This window comes from Hemiscyllium ocellatum, chromosome 15, assembly GCF_020745735.1.
Source record: "Hemiscyllium ocellatum isolate sHemOce1 chromosome 15, sHemOce1.pat.X.cur, whole genome shotgun sequence".
Classification (NCBI taxonomy): Eukaryota; Metazoa; Chordata; class Chondrichthyes; order Orectolobiformes; family Hemiscylliidae; genus Hemiscyllium; species Hemiscyllium ocellatum.
The window spans coordinates 2,224,257-2,243,722 of record NC_083415.1 but is presented as its reverse complement, the minus strand read 5'-3'; the positions used below and the strand labels follow the sequence as shown (position 1 = coordinate 2,243,722).

At 40.3% G+C, this 19,466-nt stretch overlaps 1 protein-coding gene across 1 annotated transcript in view; it reads right to left on the bottom strand.

Moving 5' to 3' along the window:
• Window positions 1-3,631: 3,631 nt before the first annotated feature.
• Window positions 3,632-19,466, bottom strand: part of spo11 (SPO11 initiator of meiotic double stranded breaks) — a 76,207-nt gene continuing 60,372 nt past the window's right edge. The window contains exons 10-13 of the mRNA XM_060835928.1: window positions 19,256-19,293; window positions 12,579-12,655; window positions 7,893-8,004; window positions 3,632-3,751 (exon numbers count right to left, since the gene is read on the bottom strand). Of these exons, the coding sequence (XP_060691911.1) occupies window positions 3,632-3,751; window positions 7,893-8,004; window positions 12,579-12,655; window positions 19,256-19,293 (347 nt within the window). The remainder of the gene's footprint in view (window positions 3,752-7,892; window positions 8,005-12,578; window positions 12,656-19,255; window positions 19,294-19,466) is intronic.

Here is a 19,466-nt window from a genome sequence, read left to right as displayed (position 1 = left end):
TTATGCACGAGGTTTGATCATCTCCTACTCAGCGACCCAGAAAAAACTGAAGGGAGAGCAACAGCGTCTGCTCGAAGCACGCTTAAAAGCAGCTGAAACAGCATACGCTGATAGAACTTCTATTATAAAATTGCAGAGGATTACGGCTCTTAGGACAGCTCTAAACACTACGCTTACTCAAACAGCTAAGAGGGAAATATTATTTGCAAAACAAAGGTTATATGAATATGGCGACAAACCGGGTAGATACTTAGCATTTCTTGCAAAGAAAAAGAAGGCCCCTCAGACTATTACGTCTATCAAGGAAAGTACAGGTACTCTGACTCATGATCATAAAAAGATTAATGCGATCTTTAGAGAATTTTATTCTGAGTTATATATATCGCAGGATTGTGAAGATAGGACTAGGAGGATGCAGTCATTTTTAAAAGATTTGACCTTTCCGGGCTCGACTCAAGAACAGGTATCGGTCCTAAATGCTCCTCTAACAGTCCAAGAAATACTCGATGCAATTAGGCAACTCCAGAGCGGAAAGGCACCGGGCCCAGATGGTTTTCAAGCTGAATTCTATAAAGAATTTACAGAAATATTGGCTGGTCCACTTATGGACATGTATAACTATGCATATAGTCAGGTCTGTCTCCCGCCTTCGCTGAAAGAGGCAAATATCTCTCTTATCCTTAAAAAAGGAAAAGATCCAGAAGACTGTACATCATATAGACCAATATCCTTGCTAAATGTAGATTTTAAAATCCTCTCTAAAATGTTAGCACTGAGACTAGAAAGGGTACTGCCATATATTATAAAGGAGGATCAGACGGAATTTATTAAGGGCCGTAGATCATCCAATAATATTAGAAGGGTTTTGAACATGATCCAAGCCTGTCATCAGGGAAAGATACCAGGAGTAGTAGTCTCATTAGACGCGGAAAAGGCATTCGATAGGGTTGAATGGTCATATTTGTTTTACACATTGGAAAGGTTTGGCATTGGACAGGTGTTTACCAAATGGGTCTCAACATTGTATAGTGATCCCAAAGCAGTTGTGGTTACCAATAGATTAGGTTCGGATAGCTTCAGTGTGGGTAGGGGCTGCCGTCAAGGATGTCCTCTCTCGCCATTATTATTTACGCTAATAATTGAACCACTAGCAGAAGCTATACGGACTGATCTTAATATAACGGCCCCGAGGATTGGTACAGGTAAACACAAAATTACCCTTTATGCAGATGATGTTCTTTTATTCCTCAATAATCCTCTGATGTTCATACCTTGTCTAATTCAAGTTATTAATACATTTAGTGCATTCTCAGGCTATAAAATTAATTTTTCAAAATCGGAGGCTATGCCAATGGGTGGCCTGGTTATGACACCCCACTTAGTGGATGGATCCCTTTTTCCCTTTCATTGGTCCCTGGAGGGTTTCTTATATTTAGGTATTTTTATTACTCCAGTATTTGGTCAGTTGTATAAGGCGAATTTTGTGCATTTACTGGAAAGGATAAGGTAGGACCTCCAGCGATGGGGAGACGTTCCAATTTCCTGGTTGGGTAGAATAGCACTAATTAAAATGAATGTTCGGCCCCGTCTCCTATATCCTATGAGAATGCTCCCGGTGATGCTGCCAAGGATGGCCCTACGTAAATTATATGGCTGGCTGGGTTCCTTTATTTGGAATCATAGATGACCCCTCATTAAGCTGAAGAAACTACAGCTTCCACAGGCAAGGGGAGGACTGGATTTCCCAGACTTTAGGAAATATCAGTTAAGTTCCCTACTAAGTTACATAGCTGATTGGGTCTTGTCCGACCCACAATCAATCTGGCTGGACATCGAGGCCTCTCAAGTAAAATACCCACTTACTAACCTCTTATTTTCAGACAAGAGGAAAATCATTACAGATCACTGTAAAAACCCCATAATACTAAACACAATTAAGGCCTGGAATATAATACGGCAAAATGAGGGTAATTTACATAAAACATCCCCCCATGCACCGATAGTAGGGGCATGGGGATTCCAACCGGGGTTTACAGATGCCACTTTTAAACTCTGGAGATCCAGGGATATCTCATGTTTAGGGGACCTATTTAAAGATGGGGTCCTGATGTCTTTTGAACAGCTGCATCAGAAATTCGGATTACCCAATGGAGACCTCTTTCGATACTTCCAAATTCAAGATTATATACAGAAGAAGACTACGTTAATAGATAGTCTTTATAAATCAGATAGAGAATGTAATGTCCTACGACCAGTGGGGGTATCCTCCGTCAGTACTATTTATCATTTACTACATGATGAAGTATCGGGAGATATGGACAGTCTGCTTAAAACATGGGATCAGGATTTGGGACTAGAAATCTCTATAGAAATGTGGAATGATATTTGGGAAAATGCTAGATGAATTACTATCTGTAACAGAACCCAGGCTATCCAGCTGAAGATACTTCATAGGGCCCATATAGCACCGGCTCGATTGGCAAAATTTAAGGCAGGAGCATCTCCAATGTGTCCCAAATGCAAAATAGAGGTGGGCACTCTTGTACATTGCCTATGGACTTGTCATAAGATCCGTAGATATTGGACTAAAGTAGCAAGTACCCTGACAGAAATTTTAGGAACGGAAATTAGAGTGGACCCTGTGTCTCTCCTTTTGGGCTTTTCGAACTTTTCCTCCCTGGATATGCACGGGAAGAGACTATTTTCTATTCTCTCTTTCTGTGCAAGGAAAAATATTTTGATGAACTGGGTGGCTGAGGACTCCCTGGGCTTTCAAATTGGCACAGATTAATTATGGAATGTATTCCCCTTGACTTCCTTACAAATATGGTGCACCGAAAGACCGAATTATTTTATAAAATATGGCAGCCCTTCTTGAATTACATAAATGCAGATATTTCGGCCATCCTAACAAGGGCTTTTATTTAGTGAAGATTACAAACCTGGCTGCTCCAGGGCCCCTTGGGAGAGGAATCCCGCACGAATACGGGTTTTATTACATTTGATGTTACTATATTCCAAGCATGTAAGAGACTTAAGTATGCACTCTGGTTAGTTATAGGTTAGATTAGTAGAAAGTTGAGTTTTGTTTTTCTTTTATTTTCGTAATTTTTTTTCCTTTGTTAAATTTTGACTATTGTATATTTGATTTAATTGTACATCAATGTTTGTATTTGAGAGTTTTGTTTATTTTTGTAAACTTGTAAAAATGTTAAATTTCTAATAAAAATATCTTTAAAAAAAAACTAACAGCAAATAAAAATGCCAACCACACCACTCAATAACTGGTGCGCCAACTAGTTTATAGCAGACACATCAACTGAACAGGTATATTTCAGCTTACTCACCAAGTGAATAGATACATCTGACCAAAATTTCAACTTCACCAAGACAACAAAACAAAAGGCTGAATAACTAACCAGCAATCTGAGCAAAAGTGCTAAACATCTGACGAACCAACTCAGCCAGAGATGACAACACCTCGGCACCACATCAACTAACAATCAATTGGTGTTACATCAAACAACATAAAAGCTGAACAGTTGGCATATCAACTCAAATCAGACATGTAATTCACTTGAATACAGTCAAATGTATGAATACATCACTTCAAATAACACAGACAGTTTTGTTATATCCATCCACCAAACTTGAGTTTGTTTGGTAAGTATACTCTTGTCAGGTAGTCAGAAGAAATAGATTCCAGGGCCTGTATTTCAGCCTTCACTTTACATGTCTCCATAATTTCCATCTGAAAAGAATAAAAGATTTTTTAATAGTGTGTTTGCTGTAGCAATTCACATATTTGTAACATGCTGTAATTCATGGCAGTAACAGAATGCAATCGACAGCATGGAGTTGGTAAAGCACAGCAGGTTAGGCAGCATCAGTGCAGCAGGAGAATCGATGTTTCAGGCATAAGCCCTTCATCAGGAAAGGCTTATGCCCGAAACATCGATTCTCCTTCTCCTCGGATGTCACCTGACCTGCTGTGCTTTTCCAGCCCCACACTCTCAACTAAGCTCCAGCATCTGCAGCCCTCACTTTCTCCTAGTAATAGAATGCAATGATATATCTGAATGAAAAAGTGCTACTTTATCAGTGAGTGAACGAATTGACAATCTGAATACAAGATGCTTTTGTCAATAATAAATTGAATAAAAACAGTTCGAGTTGGGAGATTGACATGTACCCACTCCTCATCGTACACTGATTTGCTGCCCACAGATCAACATATCGTGAGATCATCTCCAGACCTGATTTTTTATTTCCCCATTGATAATGGCAGGGGCATGACTGAATAAAGATGCTCTTTTATTGTGTATCTATCTGGCTACACAAGTATTTCAAATTCATATTTGCCTTAGCACACAATTACACTTTTTTTACTTGCAGTTTTGTTCTGTACGACACTGGTCACATAGATCAATGCTGAGACAACAATTATTTACCTTTAAATTAATGACTTGGATAATGAAAGTGATGTACTATACCCAAGTCTGTGGATGATGGAATATAATGTGGGAAGTGAGGTTATGCACTTGGCAGGATGAATACAGGAATTGAATAGTATTTAAATGCAGGAAGGCTGCAGAAAGCCATGGAACTGAAGGATTTGGGAATATGGTTGAATCTAGAATACAGATGAAGAATATGAAGATTAAAATCCAATACCAAGGTCCTATGCTTAAACAAGAGATGAGGGAGGACTGGGCTAAAGTGGACTGGAAACAACGATTTTAAGGTGCGACAGTTGACAAGCAGTGGAGGACTTTCAAAGCAATTCTTCATAGTGTTCAGCAAAAGGATATTCCTGTGAAAAAGGTTTGTAAGCAAAGGGGTAATCTGGCATGAGTGTCTAAGGAAATAAGGGGAGCTATCAAATTGAAAGAGAAGGCATACAAAGTGGCCAAGATCAGCGGGAAACTAGAAGATTGGGAAAGCTTTAAAGGTCAACAGAAAGCCACAAAAAGAGCTATAACGAAAAGTAAGATAGAACATGAGAAATTTAATTATGGGAGATGATGAAATGGCTGAGGCATTGAACATGTATTTTGTGTTGGTCTTCACAGTGGAGGACACTAATAACATGCCAGTAATTGACAAAGAAATTGAAGGTAGGTGAGGACATGGAAGCAATCATTATCATAGACGAGGCAGTGTTGGACATGCCAATGGAGCTAAGGACAGATAAGTCTCCTGGCCCTGATGGAATGCATCCCAGGGTACAAAAAGAGAAGGCAGGAGAAATAGCAAGTGCACTTGTGGTAATTTTCCAAAATTCTCTGAATTCTGGGGTAGTTCCAGCAGATTGGAAAACAGTAAATGTGACATCACCATTTAAAAGGGTGGCAGACAAAAGATGGGGAATTATAGACTGGTTAGTTTAACTTCTGTGGTGGGAAAGTTTCTTGAGGCCATTAGCAAGGAAGAAATAGCAAGGCATCTAGACAGAATTAGTTCCATTGTGCAGGTGCAGCATGGGTTCATGAAGGACACATCATGCTTAACAAATCTTTCAAATTCTATGATGACATTACGAGCAAGGTGGACAACGGAGACCCAGTCGATGTGATGTACCAAGATTTCCAAAATGCCTTCAAAAAGGTGCCGCACAAGAGGCTGCTGCATAAGATAAAGACGCATGGCATTATGGTTAAAATATTAACATGGATTAGCATTGGTTGACTAACAGGAAGCAAAGAGTGGGATAAATGAGTGCTATTCTGGTTGGCAAATCAGTAACCAGTGGTGTGCCTCAGGGATCAGTGTTGGGACCGCAATTATTCTGAATTTATATAGATGATTTGGAATTGGAAACCATGTGCAGTATGTCAAAGTTTGCAAATGACACTAAGATGAGTGACAGAGCAAAGTGTGCAGAGGACTGTGGAACATTGCAGAGGAAAGTTTCCACTGGTAGGTGAACCTAGGCCAAGAAGGCTTAGGCTCAAAATTAGGGGAAGCAGATTTAGAACCGAATTGAGAAGGAACTTCTTCACCCAGAGATATGTAAATCTATGGAATTCCCTGCTTAGAGTAATAGTTGAAGCTACTTCAGTAAACATTTTTAAAGCTAAGATAGATTTTTTTGAACAATAAAGTTATTAAGCGATACAGTGAGAGGGTGGGTAAGTGCAGCTGAGTCCACAAAAAGATCAGTCAAGATTTTACTGAATGGTGGAGAAGACTCGAAGGGCCAGATGGCCTACTCCTGCTCCTAGTTCTTATGTTTATCCACGAATCACAAAAAGCTAGCATCCAAGTTCAGTGACCTGGGGTTGAGGTACATTGATCTTTAAAATACCACAAACAGGGATAGAAAATAATCAAGAAAGTTAATGGAATGCTAGTTTTTATTTCTAGAGGACTGGAATATAAGGATACAGAAGTTATGCAGTTAAAAAAAATGAGTTAGACCCCACTTGGAGTCCTGTGAACAGAACTAGGCACCACTGTTCACACCATACTTCGGAAGGTAAGCCCTTTGAAGCCCTTTGTAGGTTTACAAGAATCATACCTGGACTACAGGGTTAAGATATGAGTAGAGATTATACAAATTAGGCCTGTTTTCTCAAGAATTTCGAGAGTTAATGGACAATCTGATCAAAGTCTTCAAGATATTAACAGGAAAAGATAGGGTAGATAAAGATAAACTATGTTCACTGATTGGAGATTCTGAAACTACAGACACGTTATACACTTAATAGTAAGATCCTTGGGAGTGTTGCTGAAGAAAGAGACCTCAGAGTGGAAGCTCATAGCTCCTTGAAAGTGGAGTCGCAGGTAGATAGGATAGTGAAGAAAGTGTTTGGTATGCTTTCCTTTATCGGTCAGAGTATTGAGTACAGGAGTTGGGAGGTCATGTTGCAGCTGTACAGGACATTGGTTAGCCCACTGTTGGAATATAGCTTGCAATTCTGGTCTTCTTATCGGAAAGATGTTGTGAAACTTGAAAGGGTTCAGAAAAGATTGACATGGATGTTGTCAGGGTTGGAGGATTTGAGCTAGAGGGAGAGGCTGAACAGGCTGGGGCTGTTTTTCCTGGAGCATTGGAGGCTGAGGGGTAACTTTATAAAGGTTTATAAAATCATGAGGGGCATGGACAGGATAAATAAGACAAAGACCCCTGGGCTGGGTGAGTCCAGAACTACAGGGCATAGGGTTAGGGTGAGCAGGGAAAAGGTATAAAAGAGACCTAAGGGGCAACTTTTTCACGCAGAAGGTAGTACGTATATAGAATGAGCTACCAGAGAAAGTGGTGGAGGCCGGTGCTATTGCTACATTTAAAAGGCATCTAGGTATATGAACAGGAAGGATTTGGAGGGATATGGGCCAGGTGCTGGCAGGTGGGGCTAGATTGGATTGGGATATCTGGTCAGCATGGACGAGTTGGACCGAAGGGTCTGCTGTACATCTCTATGACTAGGATCAGACAGTTCAGGAGAGACATTGGAAATCACTTCTATGTTCACAAGGTGGTATTTGTTTGGAACTCTCTTCCACTAACAACAGGGGATGCTAGATCAATTGTTAATTTTAATTTGAGACAGATGCATTTTTATTAAGTAAAGGTATTAAGCAAAGGCAGGTATATGGAATTAGACTACAAATGTGTCATAATCTCATTGAACAGCTGAACAGGCTCGAGGGACTGAATGGCCTACTCCTGTTTCTACATTATGGGGAAAAGGCAGGAAAACGAAACTGAGGATTCACAGCCATGAATCGCACAGTAGACCCGATAGGGTGAACGGCCTGCTTCTGCTCTTACATCTCATGGTCTTGTGTTCCACACATTTGTTTGTACAACCTGGCCACACTTTGTCATTTTGTATTATCAGCAAAATTATTACTTATGTATTACTGCATAAGCAATTAATTAATCTTACCTCTTTCTTCCAGAGGGGTTGACAGTTAACATAGGGTCTCTTCTGCAGCTTGCTCAACTTCCTCATATCATTGTTAGTAAGGGGAATTAAAACTTCTTTTGGTATATTTAATCTGGAGACAACATATACAAGGAAAGCACATTTGATCGACATTTAGATTAGATTCCCTACAGTATGGAAACAGGCTCTTCGGCCCAACAAGTCCACACCGACCCTCCGAAGAGTAACCCACCCAGACCCATTCCTCTACCCTATATTTACACCTGACTAATGCATCTAACTCTAAGGACAATTTAGCATGGCCAATTCATCTAGATTGTGGAAGGAAACCAGAGCACCCAGAGGAAACCCATGCAGATATGGGGAGAACATACAAACTCCACACAGACAGTTGCCCGAGGCAGGAATCGAACCTGGGTCATTGGCACTGTGACGCAGCAGTGAGCCACCATGCCGCCCCATTTAGTTTCTAATATGAATATCACTTGTAATTTATGAAATTAAAAATTAGTCTGACAAGCATAGGATGTCACGAATTATGTTGGATTATTGTCAGAATCTGATATTAGATGCAAAACATTGTTTATTAAAATGATAAATGTGACCATTTGTTCAGTGTATGCAAAAGGGTCGAATGTCTGCAATCTATCAGTGTTCTATCAGTGATCAAGTGTATTTGATCTTTTAGCAATACCCCACTTTTAAATTGCTTTTTATGTTGTTATTAAGATGCTATCAGCTATCATTAACTGGACATATACTTACATCATGGACATTTTGGAAAAAATACTTTATAAAGCAAAAGAGACTGGTGACAGCAGGAAAATTTTGCATTTTCAAACACAGAAACTGCGCGAATGGAGTCACTGTGTCTACAATTCCTTCAGCGAGAGCCAGTTTGGGTGAAATAGCATTTGGATTTGAATACAGATAGTGAGAAAGATATCTTGCCTGAGCAACTTTGTTTCCACCTCTGAAATTCCCCTCAGCAAAAATGTGTAAGTTGCAAATTCCCTGGGCATAAAGAGTAATTGGAAGTGAAGAACTCTGAATTAACTCTACTGTCTTCAAACCAAAAAGAGATCAGCCAGCTAGACTTGATTCTGGAAGAAACCCTGAGAGTCTGTACAAACTGACTTCAGCTGCAGACCAACATTGGACAATCCATGAGTAATTCATTTCTCTGAATTTAATGGTTACTTCAAGTATTATTTTCTCCACAGACTTGAAGATTTTGTGTGAGTATGTGTGTGTGTTTGTCTTTGTATGTGATTTTTCTTCCAAGAAAGGTCGTTATATAGTTTGAATAGTTTAAATCATTGTCCTCAATAAATTAGTTATTCATTTGTTATTAAAGCAGCCTGGTTGACATGTTTATAAAACTGAACTATATACAGTATGATTTACTATATATTAATATTTATTTGAATTTGGAATCTATCATTTCCTTTTTGCAATTCAAAATTTGTTATAACCAGTGGAGGAATGGGTCACAAAAAGGGATTGGTTTGCCCTACCTAACTCCGTCATAACAAATATTCGAGTGTTTACACATGAAATTGAACTCCTGGATGAACAAGTATATTTGGAAGTGGGAACATAATAATTGAAAATAATAAGTTTTCTTGGATACTATAGTCATATTTCAGAAGCAGCGTGAATGGACTCATTGAGATGGTCAAAGCACTTTCATACACATAAGCGGTTTTCCACCTCGATCATCCTTTTCCTTCATTTGTTCATCAGCAGTAACTAGCGTCTTATTAATTTAGACGCATTTGGCAAAATCTACAAAATCAATCAACTGCTGCACCCAATCTGGACTGAATTTTCCCAGCCCCTGCAATTGTCAGTCAGCTAGGGGTAGAAAATAGTCATAGAGTCAGCATTGTACAGCAAGGAAACAGGCCCTTTGGTCCAACTCATCCATGCCAATTAGATATCCTGTATTAATCTAGTCCCATTTGCCAGCATTTGGCCCATATCCCTCCAAACCCTTCCTATTCACATACCCATCCAGATGCTTTTAAATGCTCTAATGCCGTAATTGTACCAGCCTCCACCATTTCCTCTGACAGCTCATTCCGGACATACACCAAACTCTGCATGAAAAAGCTCCCCTTTGCTTCTCTTTTAAATCTTTCCCCTCTCACTTTAAACCCATGCCCTCTAGTTTTGGACTCCCCAACTCTGGGAAAAAGGCCTTGTCTGTGCACCCTATTCATGCCCCTCATGATTTGATAAGTCTCTGTAAGGTCACCCTTTTAGCCTCTGACACTCCAGGGAAAATAGTCCCAGCCAATTCAGCCTCTCCTTATAGCTCAAACCCACGAAGCATGGCAACATCCTTGTAAATCTTTTCTACACCCTTTCAAGTTTAACAACATCTTTCCCACAGCAGGGAGACCAGCACTGAACACAGTATTCCAAAAGTGGCCTGACCAATGTCCTGCACAGCTGCAACACAACATCCCAACTCCTACACTCAATGCACTGACCAAGAAAAGCAAGTGTACCAAACATCATCTTCACTATCCCGTACTGATTCCACCTTCAAGGAACTGTGAACCGGCACTCCAAGATCTCCTTGTTCACCCCTACTCCCTAGGACCCCACCATTAAGTGTATACTATCTCTTAGTATTCTTCAAATAAACAGACATTGATAAAACACACCAAAGTATAATTTATTATAACCTCATAACAATACCAATCAAAATTAACAACCCCCCTCCTCAAGTTCTAAATAGTCTCCTGTTGAGTTAATCAAATTGAGAGTCTTGGATTTCAGTCACATATTCTTCATAATGAGGTCATGTGGAGAAACAGATATTTGGCTATCTATTTCTGTTGATGAAATTACCAGATGGCCTCAATACAAAGGCCAAACCTCATGGATGGATGAGTTCAAAAGAGATCTGTTTTCATTTGGGGCAAGGGTTAGCTTTGATTCATTGATATCTTTATGAATTCAAAATCAGAACTCCTACAGTTTGGAAACAGGTCATTAAGCCCAATAAGAGCTGAAAATGTGTTGCTGGAAAACTGCAGCAGGTCAGGCAGCATCTAAGGAACAGGAAATTCGACGTTTCAGGCATAAGCCCTTCATCAGCCCTTCCAGTATCTGCAGACCTCACTTTTTCCATTAAGCCCAATAAGTCCACACTGACTCTCTAAAAAGCATCCCACCCATACTCACCTCAGTACCCTAGCCCTGTAACCCTGCATTTCCCATGGCTAATCCACCTAACTTATACATCCCTGGACACCAGGGGCAATTTAGCACGACCAATCCACCTAACCTGCACATCTTTGGACTTTGGGAGGAAAACCAAGCAGACATGGAAAGAATGTGCAAACCCCACACTCCTTGATTTTCTTTCCCAACATGTGGTTATTTGGACAATATTAAAGAATGTGAAGTGAGGTAAAGTTTTTGTTCTTGTTAGCATAAATGGCACTGTCTGAATGCAGTTTTATAAGGTAGCAGATAGTTTTAATCACATTTCTAATTGGCCTTATTTTCTCAGGGATTTCAAGACAGCCCATTGTTATTATACAACTCATTATCTGTACATAATGGTTAGTCAGCATAAAGGGTACAAAAATGAGATGACATAGTGTGGAGGGTGAGAGCGAGAGCACATAACAATCTTGAATATAAAGTGGAAGAAGTAAAAACCAGTGTAGGCCTTCTCATCAACTTGCCTTGAAACTCTACCACCTTTTGGCTTTATAGAATGCTGGGGTTAACAGGATCAGTTAACAGTTCTCTCACATACCCTAGGACTAAAGCTGAGGAACTTTAAACCAATAAAATTTCCTGATCTGAGTTACCGGATTAGACTTTAAGATCTAAGTTAAGAAAGCAGTTTAGATTGAAACTTACACTTATCTTTTAAACTGTGTATATTAGAGATTCTCATTGCATTTCAAAGGTCTGCCTGTTTAATTTTGGTTTGAGAGTCTAACAGCTTCTGGACCTTCTAACTAGCACACCTTGGACTTGCCTATCCTGTGGCCATCTACATTCAGATTCCAGGGTTGATATGCCTAGGTCTATCCTGACAATCCCCTCCCCTCTCCAAAATATAAATTGTGTGAAATAGAGTCTTTTAACCCAAGCTGGATATGTTGAATCAGGCAACAGAAATTTTATTAAGGTTGTAAGAGCAAAACAACTTTCTAAAGCAGATTGCTCAACAGCTGCTTCATTCACAAGCATTTCAAGATTTATCATCATCATGGTTTTGTACATGGTGGATACTTGGTAAGGGCATGGTTGTAAGAGATCAGCAAGTAAAGGGTAGAAGACTCAACAGCAAAATTCAGCCCCACATATTTCTCCATTGATTACACCATGTGGGAATGAATGTATGTTTTATCTGATGACAATATTCTGCTTGCTAATGTTAGTTAATGAATGACATTAAAATAATTGTCAAATAACTTTGTTACTACTGATGTGAACAACACATTTTCTATTTTTGTGAAAATGATGACATAATGCCATTCCACTAAGATTCTCACAAAACAACATCCTTCTAATACAGATGAGGCTAAGTTTCTCTTGGAAATAAAATAATACATAAAAATGATCTGAAAACCACAAGCCTGTATTAGCCTAATAAGAATATTGGTTACTGCACAAAAACAAACAGACCTGCATTTTAATCACACAACTAACCTTTGAATATCAGACGGAAGCAAACCCAACCAACTAATAATGGGAACAGTCAGACTGTGAGCATCAAAGGACATAGACTGGTATGGAAAGATAATAGCATTAATATTTATATAACAAACATTTGTCTGAAGATAAAAAGCAAAATACTGTGATGGTGGAAACTTGACATAAAAACAAAGTTCTGGAGAAACTCAGCAGGGCTAGCAGCATCTGTGGAGAGGGAAACAAAGTTAACTTTTTGATCTAACATATTGCCTCTTTCGAACTGAAAAGAACCGGAAAATGGTCGGAATTGAAGGCTGTAAACAGAAGTGGAGGAGGAACAAGTGGAACAGATTGTGAGGGTGTCCAGAACAAATGACAAAAGTGGTGATAATGGTAGTAAAGGAGTCATAGGCATGTAAAATAAGAGTAAATTCTACTGAGAAAAGAAAAACGGGCCTGCTCTGCTGAGAGCAAAGTCAACAAGACAAAAAAGTACAGCCAGGGGAGGGTGGGGGTTGTAAGAAAAATGGAGCTCAAAAGTCATATGTTGAAGGTGCAGAACTCAGTATTGTGTCCTAGAAGCTGTAAAGTGCCTAAGCAAAAAACGAGCTGCTCTTCTAGCTTGCGTTGAGCTTCAATGGAACACTGCAGCAAGTCAAGAACAGAAATGTAGTTTACTGAAATGGAAAGTAACTGGAAGGTCAGGGTCATTCCTATGGACAGAGTGCAGGTGTTCCACAAAGTGGTCACTCAGTCTGCTTTTGATGTCACCACTGTAAAAAAAAACATATGGGAGGAGCAAATACAGAAGACCAGATTGAAAGAAGGCCAAGTAAAATACTGCTTCACCTGGATGTGAGAGGAGGTGAAGTAGCAGGTGTTATATCTTCCACAATTGTGATGGAGTGAGGAAGTGCTCAGAGTGATGGAATAGTGGACCAGATTGTCACCAAGGGAACAGGTCCTGCAGAATATCAACAGTGGAGAAGACAGGGAGATGTATGTTTGATGATGGTAAAACTGGTAGAAGATGACCCTTTGAATGCATGGTGGAATGGCAAGGTGGAAAGTCAGTACATGGGGAACTCCTGTTGTTGCTGGGTAAGGGAAAGGATGAAAGCAAAACTGCAAGAGATGGGTCAGATATGGTTGAGGGCCCTATCAGTCGAAATGGAAGGTGGCATCATCAGAATAGATGTAGAGGAGATGGAGAAATTGGGGAAATAGAATGAAATCTTGGCAGGAAGCAAGATCTGAGGAAGTGTACTTGAGCGAACTGGGAGTCAATGAGCTTGTAGTAGATATTGGTGGATAGCCTATAAAGAGAAATGGAAACAGTGAAGTCATAGAGAGGTACAGCATGGAAACAGACCCTTCGGTCCACCCGTCCAGATATCCCAACCCAATCTTCTCCCACCTGCCAGCACCTGGCCCATATCCCCCCAAACCCTTCCTATTCATATACCCATCCAAATGCCTCTTAAATGTTGCAATTGTACCAGCCTCCACCACATTCTCTGGCAACTCATTCCATACATGTACCTGCCTCTGTGTGAAAAAGTTGCCCTGTTGGTCTCTTTTATATCTTTGCCCTCTTATCCTAAACCTATGCCCTCTAGTTCTGGACTCCCTGACCCCATGAAAAAGACTTTGCTTATTTACCCTATCCATGCCCCTCATAATTCTGTTAACCTCTCAGCCTCCGACCCTCCAGGGAAAACAGCCCAAGTCAAATAAAGGAAGGGAAGAGGAACCAGGTGACGGTAGCAGAAGAATGGAAATTGGAATTAAACGTTAATTTTTGTGAGTCAAAAACAGAAATTGCTGGATAATCTCAACACACCAGCAACATCTGTGGAGAAAAATCAGAGTTAACGTTTTAGGTTGAGTTACCTTTCCTCAGAACTTCCTCTGAGGAAGGGTCACTCAACCTGAAACTTTAAATCTGATTTCTCCACACAGATGCTGTCACACTTGCTGATCTTATCTAGCAATTTCTATTTTTTGTCTCTGATTTATAGCATCTGCAGTTCTTTCAGTTTTTATTAATTTTTCCAATTCTCAATGAAAGCATGAAGCAGCATTGATGACATCACTGATGTATCAGAGAAAGAGTTATAGGTGGGGCCTGAGTAGGACTGGACCAGGGGATATTCCACATACCCCACAAAGAGCCCAGTTTGCCTGTACCCATAAATACACTTTGACTTGGATAAAATGACGAGGCAAAGGAGAAACTGTTCAAAGTGAGAACAAGCTCAGCCAGGGGAGCAATGGGGAATGGGTACTGCTCAGGCCTTTTGAAGGAAGAAGCTGGTAGCCTTTAGACTCTCCTGATGGAATATGGATGTGCAGAGGGATTGCACATTCATGGTGAACGTCAAAAACACTGAGAATTGTAGAACCAACCCAAATATCAGAAGAATCACAAAGGTAGGTGGGAAGAGAGTGAATAAGGATGGAAAAAAATTGAGTCAAGATAAAAGAGACATAAATTCAATGTGAAAGGAACTAAGGCAACTGATGTTATGCCTGTCTTTCTCGATGGAGAGATCAAGTCCTAATGAAGGTTGAATATTGGAAGTGGGGACAGGATTATTGTCCAAAGAAGCAGGCATGAAGGTGAGATGATGGAAAAAAACTGTTCAACATCATTTCAAATTTTATTAGGTGGGGTGTAAATTGATAAAACTAAGTCCTTTGCTGAAAGCATATCAGTCAGTATCAGAGGGGAAGGTCCCTGGTTATTATGAATACATGTACGGGATGGGGATTAGAAGGGATGGAGTTGGAAGTGAATTAAACAAATCAAATAAAAATAAAACATTGTTGAAATCAGAAATTAAAAACAGGAAGTGCTGAAGAAACTCAACAGGACCGGCAGCATCTGTGGGCAGATGAAAGCAATTAACCTTCTGAGTCCAGTATGACTTCTTCAGAACCAAATGCAGTTCGTCTTGTGAAAGTGCACAAGGGTGCACGCATTCTTTACCACGTAGACATACAAAACAAACAAATAAAGGGAATAACACACTTTGGAAAAATAAGAAAATAAAAATGTTATTTTGATTAGATTAGATTACTTACAGTGTGGAAACAGGCCCTTCGGCCCAACAAGTCCACACCGACCCGCAACCCACCCAGACCAAGTCCCCTACATTTACCCCTTTACCTAACACTACAGGCAATTTAGCATGGCTAATTCACCTAACCTGCACATTTTTGGACTGTGGGAGGAAACCGGAGCAAACCCACGCAGACAAGGGGAGAATGTGCAAACCCCACACAGTCAGTCGCCTGAGGCGGGAAATGAACCCGGGTCTCTTGCGCTGTGAGGCAGCAGTGCTAACTACTGTGCCACCGTGCCGTTATGAAGTATGATTTCTAATGTAATGGAGGAACAGACAGTTCTCAAGGTATAAATAATAGAACATGAAGTGAAAACTACAAGGAAAGAAAGGTTATAAAAACACAAGTGGGCTTCATATTTTTTAAAAGAAAAACCTCAAAGAACAGCAGATGCTGGAAGTCAGAAACAAAATCAGAAATTGTTGAAAAAAACTCGGGAGGTCTTGCTGCACCTGTGAAGAGAAAACAGAGTTAACCTTTAGGTCCAATGATCGGAAGAAGGATGTGGACCTGAAATGTCCTGAAGAAGTGTCATTAGACCCAAAATGTTAATTCTATTTTCTCTCTATAGATGCTGTCAGATCTGCTGAATTTTTCCAGCAATTTCAATTTTGGTTTATAATTTTATATTTAGAGACACTGAAAACAAAGCTGCGGAAGTGATATTGATTTTCAATGGGACTTGGTTTAATGTCAGTGGGAATATTATACCATGATGAGAACTTTGAAGACATGCTTGAAAAACAGAACTTCCTGTGGAATGGAGCATGTTAAGGAAATATGAACACAGCTTTTCAAAACTGATAGTTTTGAGAAGGTAAATACTGAAAAAATGTTTTTAATAGTTTCAATCTTACAAAGAGTCATTGATGAGGAATTATTGAAAGAAGAACGAACAAGGAAATTAGAACTGGTTATGTGTAGATCACTGTTGTAACCTAGAATGTGTTCCCTCAAGTGGTGTATCAAGACAAAGAAACTTCGCTGTACTGTCCCTTCTGAAAGCAGACAGGTGAATACCACATGCAAAAGTCCCAATGCTATTGACCAACACAAGAAATTGAATGTCCTGTGATCAACTTGCATTCTGTCTGAAGTCAAGAGTGCGATTGTGCATTCTCCCCATGTCTGTGTGGGTTTCCTCTGTGCGCTCTGGTTTCCTCCCATAACCCCAAGATGTGCAGGTTAGGTGAATTGCCCATGTTAAATTGCCCATAGTGTTCAGGGATGTATAGGCCTGGGGTAAATGTAGAGTAGTATGAAATGGATCTGGGTGGGTTACTCTTTGGTGGGTCAGTGTGGACTTGTTGGGCTGATGGGTCTGTTTCCACACTGTAGGGATTCTATGATTCTGGACAAACAAACGAGCAGCCCAGCCAGGAACAGCAGCAGTAGCCTCTGAAAATTTGCTTCAAACTCGACTCAGGGATCTACAAAGTGATAATACGAGCCAGCACTACACCAGGACATTCATTGACCAGGTCATGGCCCTGATAAAATGCTACAAGGAAAGGTTCTCACGAATTAGGCTAGAGCCAAAGTCTCAGTGGCCATTGATAAAGAGAAGAATCAGCGAATAGCCACAACATATACAGTGTAATGGTGTTCCCTCCTGGAAATGTGTGAAGCGCTAGCACAGGAGAAGAATCTGGCTGTCCTGTGAGACAGTGATCAACCTTCTTTCTGAATGGTGACCTGGTCCCTAAGTCCATTGTCATGCTGTACCTGTCACACTGAAAGCCACCACAGCCATTGATGACTTCAATGCTCTGCTGCTGACCTTTGTGGAATATCCCAGTCAGGTATCCATACTGTTGAGATGCCTTCCCACAGTGTGCTGACTTCGTCAACTTCTAAGTAGATGTAGCTAATTGTCAAAGTAAGTTTCCAGCAATCTTACAGTGTTGTGGATCGGACATATCAAGGCACCAACAGAGAACTCAGACTACTTCACCACCAGCAGGGAGTACGATTCAGTAAGTGCGCAGAAGGTTTCCATCCACATGAACAACTTATTGCACAGCTTTTCGGGAAGTTGCCATGATAATTCTATATCCTTCAAGTCAAGACTACCTCAGTTATTCTACCCTATACTCTCACTGCATGGATGGATTTTGGTCACCAATGTTTACCCTGTGAAAACAGAGCTTCATACTCCATTTGGGATCCACAGACAAAACCTCAGCTCAGTGATATTGACAGCCAGTGTTACACCAGGACTTTCACGAAGCAGGTCATGGCCATGATAAAATGCAAATTTCGAAGTCTTGACTGTTCTGGTGGAGCTCTTGAATACTCACCTGCTAAACTATCCCGGATACTCTCCCCATGCTGTATGCTGCATCTAAGGACAGTGGTTCCTGAAGAGGAGGAGGATGAAGGAGAGTCCACATTTTTGGAGGAGAAGGAAGAAGGCAAAATAGGATGAGGTGGAAAAAAAAGACAGTGAATGAGAAAGGTAAGGGGAATCAAGGCCAAGGAGACTGAAAAGTGGATGGGGAAAGCAGTCTTGCTTCATGGCACACCAGGAAATGTGATGGAAGAGTCCATGCAGGACGAGGTTGTCAAAAGGGACTTCCTAATTTAATAGCAATTCAGCTGAGAGATCCCGGGGTAGATGACTGAATGCATCTCTGGCACAGGGTAAAGCTTCAGCCGCTACAGAATGGAAATCAAGCCAATATAATTCCCAATACATTTGGCACATTTAGAAGGTCTACCTACTGCGGTATTCACAGCATTGGTGAGAATCTGATGACACCTGTATATATCATAATTCACAGTTCATGTTAATAGTATATAAAACATTACATAAATCAATTTCATTATTTTAAAATTCTTATCTATCCAAATGTTCCAGACAGCACTGTGATCTAGTCAGCCTTCTAACAGATACAGTACCCTGCTAGTATAGGAATTCCCATGCAGTGGTCACCCTGCTCATGTCTCTATTTATGGCAGTGGGGATGATGGCAGCCAGCCTTGCTATCCAGGGACTCTTTGGGGCCTGTCCTGTGACTGCACTGCTGTACCTCTGCAGAGGAATTTACCATTGATTAGTCTCAATCGCAGATACTCCCCCTGACAAAGGAGTTAAAGAAGCAGAGGAAGGTGACAAAGTATTTCTGTTCAGGTATAAAATTCTATAAAGCAATCAGTGACATTTCTGAATATCTTTTCCAAATTGGCTACAAAGAAAATAAATGCTCACTGTACATTATGCAGAGAGATGTTTGTATGTTCTGATTGTGGGTGGGGAGAAAACAACTAGTATATCTGGAAACTTGCAGAAACACATAACCAAATCAGAAGCGCATTATCACAACATTCGAGGATATGGGACAAGTGCAGGAAATTGGAATCAGTGCACTTTTAGTGGTAGTTATGTAGACTCAATGGATTGAAGGGCCTTTTCTGTGTTGCATGAATCTATGAATCTACATTGGAACAGGTTAAAAATTCCACTTTGCAGATAATCAATCAGCACTGAAGAATATTTTACCCAATATTGTATCACGATATTCTAATAACACAATGCATAGATTTCAAATAAACATACTCACCCTCGAACCATACTTGTAGATACACATGATTTCTATGCCTGAAGACAACCAAAGCAGGAATTAAACAGGTTATTTCAGCAGCTAAGTGGCATCTGGTCCAAAGAAAACACATGGAAAGGTCACAGATCTGATAGTGTATGGATATGATAGGTTTGCCGCTCAGCTGATTGCTGGAGAGCTGACAAAATGTTGCTTCCATTGGAGGAAACAA